This window comes from Anser brachyrhynchus (assembly GCF_964034855.1).
Source record: "Anser brachyrhynchus genome assembly, chromosome: 2".
NCBI classification, from domain to species: domain Eukaryota; kingdom Metazoa; phylum Chordata; class Aves; order Anseriformes; family Anatidae; genus Anser; species Anser brachyrhynchus.
This window is the reverse complement of record NC_137695.1, coordinates 31,968,626-31,988,646: the sequence shown is the minus strand read 5'-3', so window position 1 is coordinate 31,988,646 and position 20,021 is coordinate 31,968,626. Positions and strand designations below refer to the sequence as shown.

Below are 20,021 nucleotides of genomic sequence, written 5' to 3'. Positions count from 1 at the left end.
ACCGAATAAGATAGGCTTGTGCCTAGGCTAGTCAGAATGAGCTCTGACCTCTGGACCATTCAAACAGCAAATCTCCTGACCTACACCGACATCTCCCACTCCCACCCCTGCGCCTGCAAACCCTTGTGCGGAGTGAAGGCTGAGCTTCCTCCTAAGTGCAGAAAGGACAGAAGCCTACCCTGCCAGAAGCTCACCCACTGCAGTTTGAAAAGCACTGTGTTGGTGATCACCTCTTGCTAAGAGCTGAAGTATACAAGTACCCTAGCTCTGTTCCCACCATGTAGCATAAGCCACATCTTGGCCCTGTAATGCAAGAGAGGAAGAGCTCTCGTGCAATCTGGCTCCAGCCATAGCAGAAATGCAGCACTAGTTAGCATTGGTTCCAACTAGCCCTACCAGCTCAGACATCTGCTCAAATACAGCCAAGCATTTTCATGACACTACCAATGAACCTAGGGACTCTGCAGGACTAATCTCTGTATTTGGGTTGAGCCATAAATGTGTATATGAAACATTAAATGAGCCTGAGCTTTTTAAAGGATAAATCTCAGAGCTCTGTATTGGGCTAGGACTGGTAAAGTGCACTGATTTACACCGACACAGTTTGGCTCCTTAGATCTTTTCTCACAGTTTTGCCAAAGAATAATATTATTTATTATTAAAACAATTCACAGAAGTCTGAAGATATTACACATATTGTTTTAAACTGACATACTCTATAATAAGAAATGAATCAAATTTTACATCATCATTAACCTAGGGTCACCTTCCATCCCAGTTTGAGTGAGACAGTCGTGATTTTGTGGGAAATATTTTCAGGGCAAAGACTGAGGGAACAAAAAATTAAATGCCATGAACACTTGAAGCACGTGATAGTGGGCACCATGTGTATCCTGTCTGGCTGTTTAGCAAGACTGTACTTCAGAGCCAATGCACTGAACTTCATTCAGAACCTCCATGTTTAAAAAAAAAAATAATAAAAATAATAGTGAAAACAGATGCCAAATCATAATTTTTGAGCATAAGCAAGGGGAAAAAACACTGTAGGTCTCCTGGTCAGTACCTACAGAAAATTTTAGAGGAATTTTAGGGGGCAGATTTTAGACCTTGCTAGAACAATACAAACCAACACCTATACAAGTATGCTCCTTGGGAGGGTGTCTCCTTACAAAGATGTCAAAGCTATCTTAATACATCTGTCTCTTTGTATGTATTTGGACTGTTTTTCCTCCAAGCTTGCTAGATAAGTCCATGGACAGTATAATAAGGAACAATCTAATCAAGGATTTTGACATTTATTGTGGTTACACAACCACAATAAAAATATTTAATATTGAAAATTTTTTTCTTTCTTTCAAATATTGGTAACATTATGGAAATGTTAAAAACATATTCTGAAAATTATTTTTAATATATATAGAAATACAGTGTACATTGTTCAAGGGATAGTACAGAGAAGACTAACCTTATTATTCCTGCTCATTCTGAAAATAACTGTCCATAATTTTTGTAGTTACAAGCCATGTAATACAGAAACGTGATACACCTATATTCCTGAGCCTCAGAAGACTGAGATAATACTTACCAGAACTTCAGATACCAAAAATCTTTTGTAGCTACCCAATCCTTCTTTAATGATCAATAGTGTAAACTTACAATATTTTAGTTTAAAGCTGTTAGCCTTTAAATCCCCCCAATTTTTCAAGCTGAATAAAGGGTTAGACCAATCATTTGAAATCTGATTGCTCAGCTGTACCCTGGGCAGCAAACCAAATTTGTTTAAGACTAATTTTATTTCAGGCTTGAGAATTTTGGTCATCAAAGGTTGCTTCAATAATCATGTTAGCTTTACATTGGAACAGATGCTTCTAATTGTAGGACTAAAGTCCTCAATTGAAGTCTTTACTTAGATGAAGCCTTTATTCAGACAAAACTCCAATTTATCCCTTTAAACACAAGTCAGTGTAATTTGTGAAAGCACTGAAGGAGCACTAGAGACTAAGCTAGCATTCTGCCTGGAGTTTGTCCTGCTAGTCTGTGGATGACATCTGCTTTCTAAACATAAGATGCAATGATGTTATTTAAAATATCTGAAAAAAAAAATGACAATTTCCAGGGGTGGGAATAATTTTGGACCATAAATTCTGAGTATAACAAGTCAGCATGGAAAGTCTGGAGAGTAATTTGAACTTCTGTTGTGATTGTAACTTCAGTCGTATGGCTCGTGGTTGCAGGAAAAAAAAATAAAATAAAAAAAAAATAAAAAAGAAGAGATTTGGCTGGGGATAATTTAACAGCAAATAATAAAAACTTCAGTCTCACAAGGCAGGTTCTAATTTGCAGAAGGTCTGAAAGAAATACCATGAACAATATAATCCTCTCTAGGTTCCCACCCTGTTTGCGAAGATGAATCAGTAAATCAACACTACAAAGTTTTCAACCACTTTTGACTCCTTCCTTAGGAAAGAGCTCATTTCTGTGGCACATCTAACAAATAATTCATGCAATAAATGTTGTGACATCTACCTTGATAGTTGCTTTCTCTCATTCATAAGAATCACTTCATTATTTGATATTTTGCTATTGCAGTTGAGTTGGATGCAGCAGTACATATTGTATAGTAAAAGCTTATTTGGGCTTTGTTGGAGTTATCTTGAATGCAGCCTGAGAAGGGATATCTGTTGATATTCAGTGAAGGTGAGGAGCAAAGACAGAAGTGCTCAGGGCCAAAGGGAACCAGGACTGGAGAAGAAGGAACTGGCTAGGCAAAGGGACTCAGAACAAGGGACTAGACAGGAGATAGGGACGGTGTCTGAAAGCAAACTTAGATGGAAGAGCTAGGCAGGTTACCCTCAGACAAATTGGGTAAGAACGGGATTGCAACAAGGTACCTCAATGTGGACATCTGTTCCTGAGAAAAGGAGTGGGCCTGGCTAGCTAAGAAGAGGGAAGTAGAAGAGAGAAACTGGGTGAGCAAGATACAAAATTAGGATGTGCAGAAGTTAAAAAGAACAGGGAAGAAGTGGTTGAGTTCAGGAAAAAAAAAAAAAAAGATTAAAAAATCCATATTCCCTAGGACACTTCAGAGACCAAGGCTGATTCCAGAACTGCAACTGCTTCATGGAAAAGCTTCTTGCAATGCACATCTCTTCCTCCAGTTTGTGACAGCAACCTGCTCCTTCCATCACTTCCTCTCTCATAGGTCCATGGATAGATTTAAACTTTACAATGTCACGGAAGACTACATGGCAGAATTTAGGAGATTTTTATTTGCTTGTTAAAAATAAAAAATAGATTAAAAAGAAAGAAAGAAAGAAAAAGGAAGGAAGGAAGGAAGGAAGGAAGGAAGGAAGGAAGGAAGGAAGGAAGGAAGGAAGGAAGGAAGGAAGGAAGGAAAGAAAAAGAAAGAAAGAAAGAAAGAAGGAAGGAAGGAAGGAAGGAAGGAAGGAAGGAAGGAAGGAAGGAAGGAAGGAAAGAAAGAAAGAAAGAAAGAAAGAAAGAAAGAAAGAAGAGAAAGAAAGAAAGAAAGAAAGAAAGAAAGAAAGAAAGAAAGAAAGAAAGAAAGAAAGAAAGGAAAGAAAGGAAAGAAAGGAAGGAAGGAAGGAAGGAAGGAAGGAAAGAAGGAAGGAAGGAAGGAAGGAAGGAAGGAAGGAAGGAAGGAAGGAAGGAAGGAAGGAAGGAAGAAAGAAAGAAAGAAAGAAAGAAAGAAAGAAAGAAAGAAAGAAAGAAAGAAAGAGAAAGAAAAAGAAAGAAAGAAAGGAAGAAAGGAAGAAAGGAAGAAAGGAAGAAAGAAAGAAAGAAAGAAAGAAAGAAAGAAGAAAGAAAGAAAGAAAGAAAGAAAGAAAGAAAGAAAGAAAGAAAGAAAGAAAGAAAGAAAGAAAGAAAGAAAGAAAGAAAGAAAGAAAGAAAGAAAATTCATGAAAATGACCATCAAAGCCCTGAGTGTCTTATTGGCCCTACCAGCCTCACCTGGTTCCCCTCCTTATCCCTGGCCATGGGCTAGGAGCCCCATTTCAGCTCAGCCCAGGGCCTTAAGTCATCACTAGCCCCAGTGATGCTGCAGAATACCAGTCTCCAGCCCTGTCCTCTGCTCTCCTGGACTGTGTCCTGCCACGTGGGCATCACCTTGCTAGGGCTGGGCTGGGCTTGTCTCCTGGCTCCAGCTGCCTCCCAGGACAGCCCCACTCTTCCTGCTCCCTGAAACTTCACATCCCAATCACATCAAGAGATTATAAGAATAGCAAAGTCAAGCACTTGGAAATACAACAAGAATACTGATAACCTTAATATGAATTTGGCCCATTCCTACAAAAACACTTTGTAAACATAGAAAATCCTGTGACAGAATAAATTATTTGGTCTTCCATTAAAATGTTTTTGTAGTGTAGAGTGACAAAGAAAGTGTCACTTGCTGAGCAGCAAAGTAAAATTCTAACAATGATCTTCTGAAAGAACTTTGGTGCATTTGTGAAGTTGGTAAAAGTCTGGTTAGGATGAACTATTGTATGAATGGCACTGCTTCAACTAGTAGTCCAAATAAATCAAAATAACTTCCTTCTTTCAATGTTCCCTTATCACAAGCTGGATAGAAGCTGTTCACTTTCAGAAATCATGTCAGTCTAGATTGTTTGCATAGCCTGTGTCTACCTGGAGATGAGTCAATTCTGTTGAATCAAGGTTGTGTTTGATTTGGTCTCTCAGCAATGTTACAACTCTGCTTTCAGGTCTGGCTGTATTTTAACTCCCACACTGCACCTGAATGTTTTTTATGGTATCCACCTACCATATACCTTTCTTAGATTAAAGATTTCTGTAGTTAAGTCTTTTCAGCTTTTCCATGTAGGTATGACAAGTCAATACCACAGGACATTGCTTCCAAAACCCACATTAAATGTGAAACATAGTATAAGAATAATTTTCTGACAGATCTTTGGAAAAAAAAAATAGGCCTAAACAAACCCAATCTTTAGACTTAGTTTTTGGTTTCCAATGAAAAAGAGTTAATTTCCTGAAATCAGTGATGTTCTGTTACAGTTCTTATCTCATCACTCTTGTTCACTTCCAAGAATGGTAGACAGATATTAGACATCATCTGATGTGATAACATGTTATGTTTATAAGTCTGATATGAATCATCCTACAAGTAAAGCTGTGGCACCAAATTTACTGCTCTCTGTACAGGATCTGGCATACAAATTAGTCTGCTGCCGTAAATTTGAATTATGGCACAGGAAATACCAAGCTTACCCACTTACCCTATAGTAAAACCAAAATACTTACCTGGATGATTTGCCCTGAAGTGATTGATGCATGACAAGTTTTAATTATGTGTTTTACCCTGGACCTGCTCCACCACCAAAAAAAAAAAAAATGCTACTAGGCAAGCTACTAGGCAAAAATAAAAGACAACTTCTGAAGAGAAAGCTGATACATTATTAAGAAGCTTTTGTGTAAGTCAGTTAGAAATGCCTTCTGTCTTATGTAGAAGTTAAGCAATGCTTATAGGTGTGTGTGCGTCAGGTCTCCCTTTCTCTGTTAAGGTCTGACTGTTGAATGATGGACAGCTCTTCCCAGCACCAAATGGGCTACGAAAACACTGGGGAGCCAGTTGAAATGCTGAAATGTGTTAGAATAAGACTCAATGCAATGCTTTACTGCTAGCAGTGAGTGACTGCAAAACAGAAAAGAGTCAACAGGAGACAGAAAGCAGCTTTTTGATTACAGCACTGTCTGTCAAACCGTGTTTTTAAAAGATTTTGGTTAACAAGAGGAGGTTAAATATGAAAGCAAGTTGTGTACCTGTATGTCATGTGAGAGCAAAACATGGCACATGATGCTAAACCAACTTTTAAAAGGTGGTGGAAAAAAAGCTTGTAAGGAGCTGCCAAATCCAACAGGCAGAGAGAGGCAGGGCTGCCCTCAGCATGCCTCCAGGTCTGGCGAGGCTGAAGGGCGCTCACACAAGCACACATGTACACCGCATATGCACATATAGACATGGCCGGCCACGCAGATCAGCAAAGCCACGCTCAGCACTCACATGAATGCAAACGGCACCAGTGGCCTCATCCTCTTCCCCTCTTTGGCTGAATTTCTGTTACTAGGAATACACATGTATGCATGCATAAGTTGGATCCCTCCAGCAGCTCCCCAGCTGAGACACTAGGTTTTCTGACCCCTGGATCTCAGTCTCCTCAGTCGCTGGCACCTGGGCAAACGAGCCCCTGAGGCTGCAGCCCTCCTGTGCCCAGACACACGGACCACACACACAGACAGACCTCTCCGTCTGCCCCAGACACTGTGGTCTCTGCAGCAGTTGCCCTGGGCCTCCCGGTCCCCGTGGTAGCCAAGTCCTCTGGTGGTCTCAGACACAGAGACACAATTATCTTACAGCTGCTTTGCAATCCAGCTCCCAGGACAGTTATCCCACTTGCTGGCTAGTCCAGCTCGTTATTTGCTAGCCACCGCACACCAGAACAGTTACTCTCACTCGCTGAGGATGCTGCACGCAGGCATGTAGGCCGCTGTGACCCAGGGCCTGACTCCAGCTGCCGGTACGCGGAGCTCCGTACACACACATGCACGCAGAAGGCAGTGCCCTTGGTCACCTTGTTGATCACCTTGATCCCTCCTTTTCCCTACCTTTGCTTCCTCCTCCACAAATCCCATAATAAGCTTTGTGCAGTCCCCAAATGCACTTCCCCTACATCCTGTAATGTGTCCCATACTCTCAGACTGAAGGTTGCTCTAGAGAGCAGCTGCCGCCGGTGCTGGTGTCACCCCTGGTACATGGAGCTGATGGCACTCCTGGGACAGCCCCGTCAGGGACTGTGTCCTTCTCTCTGACTGGGGCATGGGGTTCCCTGACAGCCATCGTGCTCCTTCATGTCTGTGGAGAGGAGATTTTTATCACAAAGCATCACTGTCGGATTGGATCTGATCATGCAGTTTTATAGCTGAGACATGAGGAAACCCTGTTAATCACACCTAGGAACTGCAGGCATGTGGAGGAGGGGCCCTGGCAAGACCATGGCGAGCCCATGAAGTCAGTCTTTAACAGCAGCTGGAATACTGCAAGCAAAATGAACCGCCAGTTCAGACTGAATCTTAAAAGGGGCTCTGTCATTGTGAACACAATGAGGAATCAAAAACACCACAAGAGACCTGAGGCAAAAATCTCCAAGGCCATGTTCACAGGCCTTTATGGGAAAAGGAGTCCCACAAATTAGAGCAAAAGCAGACAGCAAGATGATATGTGCTGTTTGTTAGAAACACAAGAGGCTCAGTGGTTTATATCTCTTTGCTTGAGCGTGGCATTACCATTCAAGTGTGCAAAACCTGAACAAACACAAAGGCATCAGACTTGCTAGGCCAGGGCAATTACTCCTGTAATAAAGAGCAGCATTGCAGCAGAAGGTTATCGAACCACCTTTTTCACTGAAAGCAGAAGGGACTTGCATTAGTTTTGATAGAGATCTGTAGGTCAGTATAGGAAAGACCTGCTGATCTGGATTAAAACATTGGGCGCCACAGAAACATTACTGCTGTGTATAAACCGGAATAGCTCAACCGCAGCAGCCATTGCAGCTATTTCCCAGAAGATCCCTCTCTTGCCCTAGGCCACTGGGATGGTAATAACTCTTGGCTCCTCTGCGCCAAGCACCACATGAATCAGATATTACATGCCTCCAGCCTCCCACTCCATCCCCTTAAAGTGGAAGCAAAAGCAGCAAAGGTTTTTGGTTGCTTTCTCCCAGGCTATTTGCAAATGCGGAGGAAGGTACTGGCTGCTGGGGCCCTACAGCTAATCCACATCTCCTTGCTGTGGTGCCCATAGAGGGGTGTCCCCAGCCAGCTCTGGTGAGCCACCCTAGTCTGAGTAATGAAAGCTTTGTAAGTGTTTGAAACTCCCCTGCCTGGCAATGTTATCTGTTACCTGTCAAATACTTTATATTTTCTGAGAGAAGGGATGGTGGAAGGAGGAGTACTCAGTGGAGGTGCTGACACCGCTCGCTTGGAACCACTTGTATGTCTCAGCCTTTGTTACACTTTGTTATAGGCTGCAGACAATGACAGAATTAAACCTGTGGGGTTCTGCAGTGCATTTCTTGCCCCCATCCCCATCCTCTGTCCTGTATCCCCTGTCATCCAGGCAGCATGTGACAGCCTCTGCCCCTGCATTTGCTCCCCAGGGAAAAGCAGGCACAGCTTGCTGGGGCTGCTGCATGCCCAGGTCTTGCTGCAGATCTGGGAGACGGCCAAGGCACATACCTGGGAGGAGCTGAGTCACAGCATGAGAGACTCCTTGGCTCCAAGGTGTCGCTGAGCAACATGTTACATGTTGTGACCTTAGCCACCTTTCAAATGGCCCTTGGCCCTTTTACGTTATAAAGGTAGCATGCTGCAGTTGGTTTTGCCATCCATCCTCCTACAAATCTGTCAGAGAAAGCAATAGGGAAAAGCTTACACTCATTTTGGACAGTGAGACATATTATAAGGAAAATTAATATGCCTTTTCTATCCTCTATTTTTAAATTAAGTTTACCTTTTAGGGAGAAGCTGTCCCCTAAAAGATGATGGAGGAAAAAGGAAAAAGAAAGAAAGAATAGATTTTTCTTTCCTCCCCCAAACATATAGTTTCAATAAAATTCTTAGTGGGAACGTTTCACTGTCATTAGCGCTAGAAAAAAGAAATCTCATCTGTTTTCACTGTAGCTTCATGTTCTGTCATTCTGTTACTCTTCATGTAAATTATTGTAAAATACTGCTGCTGTTGTACATTCCCCTCTCTGTCTGCTCTGGGAGACATCACCTTGGGGCCACCAGAGCAGCTCTTCTGTTCTGAGTGCTTTACTCTCTAGCTTGTAAAAGGATTTTTCATTATTGCAAGGTACACTTCTGTTATACCTAGAACATTTCTACCCCAAGGTAGTGTCAGACTGGCTTCACCCAGAAATGCAGCCACGGCACAGCAATGGTTTTGTTAAATGCTGAATAAAAGATGTTGTGTGCTAGAGTTTTGCCCAGTGAAGGACAAGGAACTGCACTATCCTGTAACCACTGTATAATGCGGTCAGCAAAACCTTCTCCTTGTTGTACCCCCTAGCTCTGCCCTTAGCTGTGTCTTTGTGTGCCCTTTGTTATCCACAAAGTGTAAAAAGGCCGTGCTGATTTAGGCTCACTATGACATTTTTCAATACTCTAATGTTCCAGGAGCATTTCCTAAGAGCATCTAGAAGTATTTTCAAAAGGTGACTCACAGCACACCTTTCTGGGTTCTCCTTCAGTTGGAATCATAGAAAGCAGATCCCACATTGCATTCCCTCTTGAAACATCTGCGAAAAATGTAACACTTACCCAAGAAACTGTCGCATGAAACTTTGCATGCCCGCATCCTTCTTGTTGAGCAGGGAAGATGAAGTGGTCACTAGGCCACTACTCTCACAGGTCCCTCAGTTCCAAAAGAAAGTGAACAAGTCTCTGGAAGTAATTTTTCCAATTTGCTGGGTTTTTTTGTTTGCTTGTTTTTTCTCAAAAATGAATGTCCACCTTTATTTGAGGCCTTTTTTTTTTTTATGTCAGCACAGAAGGCTATTTGTGTCAACCTTCAACTTCACTCCTACAGTCCCAGTCCCATAGGCTTACAACAACAAAAAAAAAGAGCCACATGATCTAGACAGGCATGGATGCCCCGAGCCACTGACCAGAGGTAAGATCTTCTGGATTTGTGAAGTGGAGGAAACAAAGGAAAATACAAGTGTGTGAAAGCGCTGGGGAGAACCAGCACTCTGCTGCTGACATGCAGAAGGACATTACGTCTGCCTTGAGAAGCCTCTGACCCCAGAAAACAGTGATGTTAAACTTCAACTGCCAGAAGCAAAGAGAAATTAAATGCAAGTTTTTCCTTTTGCAAAGCCATTGATAAGCTCTGTCTTTCTACATGAGAGTAAATCATAGGCAATTTAAAATTCTGCATTGCAAATAGGTAAGAGAACTTCAGTTCAGCCTCATTCAGTGGCCCTCATCCCTCTCTCCCAGTTCTTGGATTCTCTTACAGAAAGACTACTACTATATTTGCCCTATTTTTGGTATTCGTGATAAATATTTCCTGCTAGCTACCCTAGCTGATAGAATACTGAGTTAAACAGATCAGAGATGTGACTCACTGTGGCTGTTCTTGTGCTGCCTTCTCACCCATTTAATATCACTTCCTCAAAGGAGAAGGGTGAACTCTTCCCAGCGCTTGCACTTGGCACATTGTTTGCACTCACATTTTTGGAGAACAGGACATGGAAAATTAGAGCAAAGCCCTGTGAAATCAAGCTGACAGATCCTGCAAAATCCAAGACACCTTTCAGAAAGCACAGTAGTATTTTCTGAGCCTCAGAACCTCATTCCAATTGTATCAAAAAGTTTTTAGTGTTAATTCTATTACTTTTCTTTTTCACAGTTTTCTGTTACTGTATCCATGAACTCCATTTGGTAACGAATTTCCAGTACAAGTGTATTGCCTATTTCCTGTAGTTTAAGGCTGTTCTACGCTGGCAAAACACAAGGCTAAAACATATACCTTACAGGGAGAGATTTCCTGACCAAAAAAAAAAGAAGAAGAAAAAAGGCAGAGACTGGTTTGCATCCATTCATGTAGAATGATATGTCCCTGCAGAATATCACACTGACTGCAATCATACTTCACCTGCAACCTTGGGGAAAACACAAAAACCATCCCTGCAACATCCAGATGGTGCAGCGAGAGGCTGGAGGGAAGAGAAACACTAAAGTTCCCTAACTGCGCAGAAGCAGCCAGAGCCACTCTCCAAGAGCTACACAAAAGAGGCTTTGTCTCAGCTGATGAGAGATCCCTTTGAAGCCTGGGAATCCTGACTGGCAGCATTTCATATCTGGCCATCATAGGGTTGGAGCAATGAAGAATAGAAAAGAAGGAAAAGAAGGGAAAGGAGAAAGCAGGAAGGAGAGAAGGTAGGATCAGCTCAGAACAGACCTGGCTGAGAGCCCGTGATGTCAACATACATTTTGCATTACCACACCCATGCCATTTTTTGTTTTAAGGCTTTCTTATCAAAATGGAAATTTCCAGTCTATTTTTGACTTTTTGGTCAGAAGGCGGGAAACAACTCATAGCTGCAAAGACGTATTACAACTTGCTGTTAAAAACACAGAAGTCCTCAATGTAAAGATACATCGTAAGATATAATAAGCCTATACTGAGAGCAGGCACTTTCATTTTTAAGAATGCATGCATTGCTAGCTTATCTATCAGATTACAGACATTTTTTTAAATGACCTAATTCTGACTACCTGGAAATAAACTGATATTGTTTGATTATTAATATTTCCAGATTTAGAAAGCTCTAATTCACTTCCTGCTTCTATACTGTACTGTGGTTACAAAATATTTTTACCCTTCTGTGTTTTGCTTTCTCCAGTCACAAATTACACAGCTTCCTTGTTGAAAGCTCTAACAATGGCATAGCTGATTCCTGTACAGCAGCAAGCATTTACTTTTGAAGATGTAAAACATTCTAAAAGTTACACAAATCTGTTCCCTTAAGATGTTTTTCTTCACCACTGTCAACTTCCCATTTCCCTATTGTATAAAACTCAAAAACTTCATTCACCTCTCTGATCAACTGTTCTTTTGTCTTTTCATTATTCTATCTTATTCAATTAAATGTCATTAACTGTAGCTGCAGTGGCAGAAAATACAAAGTAAATTAAGCTTTCACCTTCAAGCCTTTGAATACAAAAAGAATCAAAAATTTATTTCATTTGTGATATTCTATTATTGATTGTTATTTTCTGCTCCTCTATTTAAAATACATAACTCTGATCTTATGAGCAAAGAATCCTAATATTAGATATTTCAGAGAATGCAAGTGCTAACCATAAAACTTTGTCATTGGATATAAAAGGGCACTAGAGATTACTCTCCACATTTAATAATAGGACTGGCTATGTTTCACTGAAGCCAAAGCAAGAATGGTAGAGAAAGGATTAGACCTCAAGCATTTGTGATTCTCTCACAAGTTTTGAAACTAAATCTTGCTTTTCTTGAAAATATCAAAATTTCTCTTTCTTCCCAGTGTATTTCCCAGTGCTTTCACCAATTGCACTTTTCTCATAAATTGATAGGCTTTCAAGATTTTCTTCATCATTTAACTATAATAGGATCTCTTATTAAATGTTCATCATAGGGACCACCAGCCACGATGCCTGATCTGTATGCAGCTCAAAGATGATGTCCAGTGACCAGCCACAGAGCTTTACCAGGGCATTGTCATGCTCACACACCTCCACAGTGCATCTGTATGGGACTCAGCTGCCTTCCAACTCACCTGTGTCTTCCTGGGAGGCTCCTGGGGGGCCAATGCCCATTCCCCTGGTTAGGAAGAGACTGTCTTGGAGTTGCCTTTCACCTCCGCTCCCCAAACAGCTGATAATTCTCTGGCCACTGAAGAAATGGTTGTGAGGGGAGGTACACGAAGGAAGGTTGCCTATTCCTTGGTTAGTGCTTTCAACTTTGCTCTAATGTGTGAACATCTCTCGGGAAAAATAAAAAAGAAAAGAAAAAAAATTTCAGCATTATCCTCTTCTTCCTACGGCTCAAGACAGGAAAGTAAAGAAAATCCCCTGATGATTAATTTAAAGGGCAAGGAGGGCAAGGAGTTAGGGATTTTTATTTTGCACATCTGAGTGGATATCAATGGATGTTGGCATTTTTCCTTAAGGTTTACTATCTGTCCTCAAAGGGTAGGAGTAGCTAGGAGAAAGTCTCAGTTGTGGATGGGACATAGGAGACTGAATTACCAACCCCTTTAGCCTCAAAAAATAAAATGAATAAAATATTTAAACTCTCTGAATGTAATTTATTTGGGACTTGCCTACAACTCTCATGCTCACTGATTTCACTTAATCTATGCTGGCGGAGTACATCAGGCTGGCAGAAGTGCTGCTGCATTACAGTGCCCTGACTCCATTAAAACACCGAGCTGCAGCTAAACTGGAGCAACCTTATGTTTATCAAATCCTCAGCTGGCCCTGATGACTCAGGAGGGAAGCCATCCCTAGAAGAGGGGAAGCGTAAGCAGGCTGCCCTCCACTGCACACCTGGAAGCCTGCATTTATGAAAAAAGAAGACCCAGCAGGTCCCCGTGCCAGGGGATGGACTGTCACCCTTCTGTGTTCCCCTCCCCAGGACATTATCCCCCTGAAACAGCTTCTCTTAGCTCTCAAGGCAGCAGTCAAAGAGCTCAGAGCAGAGCCACTCTGTGATTACACTTCACTTGTGCTCATGTGAATGCTTTATTATGGTCTTTAAATCAAAAGCAAACATGCTTTATTTTTTCTATATCTTCATTTCAGTTCCCTGTGTCATATGGGTGAGACATAGGAGACTGAAGGACTGAAGTAATAACCCCCTTAGCCTCAAAATAAATATGTATATAAGTATGTATACTATAAAATATTAAAGCCTATGGATACAATTTCCTTGGGAATTGTCTACAGCTCTTGTGCTCACTAATTTCACTTAATTTACCAATCGTGAGCACATAGTCTAAGTTCCAGCTGATTGTCACCCCACCTCATGTACCACTCTGCACTCATGTGAAGCCCCTTTACTCACAACTCGCTGCTGCGTCTGATAACCCTCCAGTTTGGGATGCTGGGGTCTCAGTCTGAGACAGACCAGTGAAAAGACAAAAGTCAGCAGTCATTAAAAGGAGACTCGTTAGGGTTCAAGCACACCCACTACCTCTGCCACGATTCACTTGACAGGGAGCAGAGTGCCATGACTGAAATCTAGCTCATCAGCACCAAGTCAAATATTTGCCATCTCTCCAGGTAGGTCCCACTTCACATCTGAGCTGGCGCCAGCTGGGCTCCTCGCTGTTAGCTGACGAGACATCATAAAAGCAACTATTGCCTCGTGCGCAAACAGGTACTTATTAACGTCTCCTTATTGGGTCTGACACAGGGTAATATCTTCTGTATTCTTTCTGAATTAAGTACACACAGGCGCTGAGAGCTTTAGCTATAATGATCATTACTGCTGATAGCCAGGAACATCAGGGCACTTACCACCAGCCAATTGCTCCTGTCCTGGGAAGCTCTTCTGGGTGTATGAGGTATACACCCCTCTGCTTCCTCTGGGACTTCGCTCTTCCTTCTCCTGAGCTCTTCAAGGTTGTGCCATCATTGCACAGAATTGCTTTCCTTTTTTTTTTTTTCCTCTTTGAAAGGAGTATTTTCTTTCTTGCATGAGGTCTCGTAGTTTCCTTGCCAGGCTCTGTTACTCTGAGTAGTCAGACAGGAATTGCACTATGACAGTTACAGCTGCAAGCTTTCTGCTGAAATTTTGGGAGGCAGTGATCTATTCATTTCAGTCAAGTAGCCCAGCACTTTTCTCTTGGACTTACAACATGCACAAAATAGATATTCTTCTTCTCTCCTATACCCTATCAAAACACAGCCTAGCTTTTATATAGTCATTTGCAGATATTGTTCTGATAGCACGTTGAATAGAGGAATTACTAATACTGTTTCAAGATGGGAAGTTCAGCAGAAAAAAATCAAGCGACATACCCCAGATCGCTGAGCAGGCATGACACATATAGTAGTAAAACCCAGGTCTACTGTGCAGAGGAGCCTTCCTGTACAGCATAGCAGAGTCGCAATGGGGTCCCAGTGCTGAAGGGCTCCTTCAGGGTCTTCTACAGAATAAATAAATACTATTTCCCACTAACACTCCAGGCATTTCCTGCTATTAAGCTGTTCGTTGGTTAACATAGCAATGCCAAAAGATCAGTTTTAAAATATTTGGCACTCAGAGCCACAATTAGGCTCATAAAAAAGATGTTGCCCAGATTGTTAGAGGTGAATAACACTTGCATGTTGCACTCTCTTGGCACCAACTGCTTGCCCAAGCGCCTGGATATAAGTTATGTCCCTAGCAGATGTCAACCAAGTTAAAAAAAAATTGTTCTCTACTGTAAGTTCACATTATTTCCAGCATGTTGGATAGTATCTGTGATAAAGAGCTTTGCATCTGACTGAAAGAAGCAGTTTTTCTTCTCTGAGCCGAGCAAGAACTGACTTTCCCAGCCCTCCGTCTTTTTTCTTCGAGGCACCTAATTGTCTTGGGAAAAAATGGCCTGTTTATCAAGTTAAACAAAACAACTGCTCTCCAGAACAGACCAATAAAACAGGATTTATATGAAGAGCTACACTTTTATTGGCTATTGGCTTAAGCTCTTTGTCCTATTTTAGGACAGTATCATTTTTATTAGTTTTTTTCCCCCTGTTGAAAAGACTATTAACTATATTGTCATAAATACGGAACTACATTGTTTAATATGACTGTTAAAAAGGAGGTTTATAGCTCACATGATTACAAGGGTTCATTTAGGTCTCATAGTAATTAATAGAAATAGATGTATAGCAATAGTTCACAACATGCTTTTATGTGACCTTTTTGTCCTACATTTTTGACCACTTTGGGACTGTTTTATACAATCGCTCCAAAAACTAACCTTCATTGCCCTCTGCTGGCTACATCTTTTAGTCAGTGTAACTTGCTGTGCACAAACTTGAATGTTAACTGGGAAAGTTACAGGGCACCCCAGGCAGGCTGCTAGAGGTAGGAGCTCTCTCAGAAACTACCAGCAGCAAAGCTGTGGTCGAGCTTTGCTGTCTACAGCATCCATGTCAATAAGCTTAATGCATAGTCTCACTCTTGCTAAGGGCAGAAATCACCTTGTGGACAATCAGAGTGAATATTCCTAAAATATTCCTATGGGTGCAGTCCAGCTTCTCACAGAGGAATTTCCATAAAGCCAGGGAATGTGAGAGTCAGCTGTTTGGTTGGCAGGGAGAGGTGAGGGGACAGAGCTGAAGTAAGCAGTGAAGCAAAGCTCATCTCTCTCTGCCTTAGCAGCAAAGAGCATTCATCATGGAGTAAGTGCACTGGAGGTCTAGGAACCTTTGCACTGTTTTTGCCTTTGCTATGCCTATTTCTTGAGTAAGCACATTGTTGTTGTGCTTCCTTTCATGAGCAGCTTATTCACTAAACACTGAAAAAACTCCCCCTTCATACATTCTCCATGTGCTTGGCAGGTGCTGATCACACATGCTGTAGGAAGCTGGCTTTGAAAAAGTGATGAAAATTCTCTTTCTCACAGAGATAATGTAGCTCATGACTCTCTGAGTTATTTTTTCAGCCATATCCTCTTCCTTGAAAACAGTTTTGATATGTTTTTGCCAAATATAAGATGGCATATTTAGTAAAGCACCATGTAGACATTTTCTTTCACCAAGAAGGAGTATATTACACAAGTTGAAGCCTACATGCACTTTATGTAGGAAAAAAAATATTTTAAATGAGGAGATGTGGTGGTTTTACTCAGCTGGGAAGTTAAACTCATGTGAAAGTAGGAGAAAATATGAAGGAAAGGGCTCAAGGATTGAGATAAGGACAAGGAGAGCACTCAACAGTTACCATCATGGGCAAAACAGACTCAGCATAGGGAGATTAATGTAAGTTATTGCCTATCAATAACAACCTAGAGCGGTGAGAAACTAAAAACAAACTAAAAACACCTTCTTTCTCATACACCCTTTTCTACTTCCTCCCCCTGAGTGGTGTGGAGGAATGAGGAAGGGGGGCTGCGGTCAGTCCCTAACACTTCATCTCTGCCACTCCTTCACTCCCTGCCCCTGCTCCATGTGGGGTCCCTCCCACGGGATGCCGTCCTTCCCAAACTGAGCCTGTGGGGGCTGCCCACAGGCAGCAGCTCCTCAAGACCTGCTCCCACATGGCTCCGTACCACGGGGTCCATCCCCCAGGAGCAAACTGCTCCAGCACGGGTCCCCCACGGGCAGCAGCTCCCCCCAGACCCCTGCTCCTGCGTGGGCTCCTCTCCACGGGCTGCAGCTCCGGCCCGGGGCCTGCTCCTGCGGGGGCTCTCCATGGGCTGCAGCCTCCTCCAGGCCACATCCACCTGCTCCACCGGGAGCTCCTCCATGGGCACTTCTGCACTCACCTTGGCGTCTGCAGGGCTGGTTCTCATTCCTTTTCTTTTCCCTTTCTTAAGTCTGCTCTCACAGAGTTGCAAAAAACACACGCTTATTGGCTTAACTCTGGCAGTGGTGGCTCCCCTTTGGAACAGGCTGAAACTGGCCCTTATCTAACATGGGGCAGCTTTTGGACTCTTCCTCACAGAGGCCACCCCTGGAGCCCCCCACTACCAAAACCATGCCACATAAACCCTATAGAGGATAACGGAACACTTTGGGCATCTTGAGTTCAGCAATCAGATAAAAATAAATTCACAGAGTAATGGACATATAGCAAACTGGAGCTGAGCTGTTTTTAATAAAGCAACAATAGCCTTTAAAAAACTTTGGGATTATATAAGCAGGAGGAAGAAAAGAAATGTTACATGAATCATGGTCTTGTAATGGAGAAGCGGCTATTTCTCTTTTGTGCTGCCTGAGTTCTTCAAAATTAGCAGTGATGATGCCCCTGTGGTTTTCTTTCAAAGGGTTTAAGATACACAGGACTGCAGTGATTTTCCCACAGTTCATCAGTGGACTTTAGCAATGCTGCCTATAATTTTCAGACTAGTTTCTGGAAACTCTCAAGACTCTGCTAGGTCTGCTACATAGGCAAGGGTTTTCACATAACATCTCTGAGTTCCTTGTGCACAAGAAAGTACAGAAAGTCCCCTTTGTGTAGCAGTCATTGAGCCATTTAATGCTTAACACAGCATTTCCTTTAAATGAAAGACAAAGAGGGAGGTTGTTATTCTATTATATTCACCTTTTAATAACAGTTTTATACAGCTCCCTAGTTCCTACCACTGGAAACTATTCATCCTCATTGGGTCTTAGACCATTCTCAATTTATTAGCAGATAATATGTTGTAAGAAGAAAGCTAGGATTTTCACTGGAGCAAAAGATGAGGCCCAGTCCTCTGACTGACAGCTTACAGAGAAGCTGCTCAGCCTGAAAAGACCCCCCTGGCTTCCCCAAATGCCACATGCCCTTACAGAATCACAGAATGACAGAATCACAGAATTGTAGGGGTTGGAAGGGACCTTAAGAGATCATTCGGTCCAACCCCTCTGCCAAAGCAGGTTCTCTAGAGCAGGTAAAGTCAATGTGCTTAGTCAATGTGCTGCACAATTAAGGCCCAGAAGTTTCAACCTTACTTAATTTATGTACTTCCCTCTTCTACAATTTGGTTCCACACATTTTGAAGAAGAAAACAGCTGCTCTAAAACCTGTGAGCTGTGAGCATGTAACTATGTGATGTATTCTTTCCTGTAGCTCTACAGACTCTTTATGGTGACTCCCAGGTTTATCTGTCTGAGTGAGGGTGAGTCAGAAGTGAACAATACAGTGTGGGAAGGGGAAGTATCCTCAAATGGAGGTAATGCTGACAGTGGCTACAGCCAAATTCTTCAGTGCCACGACGGTTTCCCACCTGTGACTCATGCTGGCCATCTTGCCATGACTGTGTATCTGCTTTATTCAGCACCAGAAGGGAACACTTCCTCCCTCACACCTCCTGGGCTTGAAAACAAACATACAATGTGACCTAATGCTTCACGCCCAGTACAGATTAACCTTCAGAAATGATATCATTAAAATGATGTACTCCTGCGGGTTATTGTGAAAAGCTTACGTTAGACAGCTAAGTAGCTGTCCAGTTATCTAACATTTTGTCTTTATGTAGCCAGGATTCTGGATAATGATTAGAGTTAAGTGCCAAAAGAAAGTAAAATGCATTTGGGATTTTAAAAAAAATAAAAATCAAAACTACTTGAAGAGTTGAAAGTAAAGCATTTACACTCCCAGGAGATAAGACAGAGACACAATAAATCCTTTCCTCTCATTAGAACCAAACATTAGAGTATCTTTCCTGTTCAAGAAAAACCACGGAAATGGGAAATGTCATTTATGAATAATTATCCCTCTTTCTGGGTTCCTACTCACTTTACCAAGCCATCTGTAAAAAAGGCCCCACCTCCATCAGAGCAAAGGCAAAAGAAAATTTATTTTTGACAAGATGACAAACTGTCAGGAGGGGTCCTCAGCAGGATCCTAGAAAATTGATTAAAAGAAGACAGGCTGCTTTTTAAAATGTTATGAAATCAGATTTTCTAATGGTATCCCATGGCTTTTTTGTATTCTCCCTTAGTCTGGAATGGAAAATGTTCAAAGGATCTTGCCGTGGAAATGCTTCCTATAGAATAATGAAAATCTCTGCTTCCATCTTGAAAGCAACATGAACACTGGCCTGCTATACATTAAAACAACAGACAATAAATGAAGTATCCTTGCAAGTTCTGGGAAAGGGAAATGTAAACTCATACTCGTCTCTCCCTTGTTCCTTTTGATGTCATACATTCATTCATCAAAGAAATACAGAAACAAAACTGAGCAGAGGATAATGAGTCTGAGGAAAAGTTTCAGAAAGTTCTGGCTTCCCTTTTAACAAACATCAAATCAACAACACATCATTAGTTCATAAGAGACCCCATCCAAAATCAGTGAAATCAGTGGGAAAGCTCCCAGTTGGCTTCAGCAGGCTCTGAATCAACAAAAGCACAATTACAGATGTTTAATTTTGTTCAGTGAAATTACTTTTTTAAATGAAAAATAGCTTTTTAACAACAGTGAAATTCTCATGGGGCCATTTGTTTTCATTTATCTACTTTTCTTTCCTTGGTGGAGCAAGCTGGAAATATATAAATAAAATGTTTTTCATGTCGCTCATCCCCCAAACTCTAAAACTTAGTTTCTTTCTTTTTCAATGGAAAAAGAATATGCAAAGCAGCATAAGAGGGAGAAAGGTTCAAAAAGGCATCACAGTGGTCACGCAAGGGAATTGGCACACCTGGAACACTATGCCTGCTAGAAGGAAGGGAAGGATTACCCCCAGAATGGGCAGCTTGGCCAGTACTCTTACTGTCTTTGTTGCCCTAGCAAGTAACTT

At 41.9% G+C, this 20,021-nt stretch overlaps 1 protein-coding gene and 1 long non-coding RNA gene across 5 annotated transcripts in view; one reads left to right on the top strand and one right to left on the bottom strand.

Moving 5' to 3' along the window:
- LOC308189875 overlaps window positions 1-15,406 on the bottom strand; it is a 47,630-nt gene extending 32,224 nt beyond the window's left edge. For all 3 annotated transcript variants that reach the window (XR_013946691.1, XR_013946692.1, XR_013946693.1), the window contains exons 1-2: window positions 14,101-15,406; window positions 12,357-12,561 (exon numbers count right to left, since the gene is read on the bottom strand). This is a non-coding gene — a long non-coding RNA (uncharacterized lncRNA). The remainder of the gene's footprint in view (window positions 1-12,356; window positions 12,562-14,100) is intronic.
- Window positions 1-20,021, top strand: part of LOC308189874 (uncharacterized protein) — a 72,882-nt gene that overhangs the window by 50,056 nt on the left and 2,805 nt on the right. Inside the window, exons 1-2 of one of the 2 annotated variants that reach the window (XR_013946666.1) lie at window positions 9,107-10,980; window positions 12,216-13,960. Coding sequence is in view for 1 of the 2 variants with exons in the window: in XM_080580443.1 (XP_080436569.1) it covers window positions 12,216-12,238 (23 nt within the window). In the remaining variant the exon portion in view is untranslated. Of the gene's footprint in view, window positions 1-9,106; window positions 10,981-12,215; window positions 13,961-20,021 lie in introns of those variants that run through there. The other variant, XM_080580443.1, reaches the window with a different exon arrangement.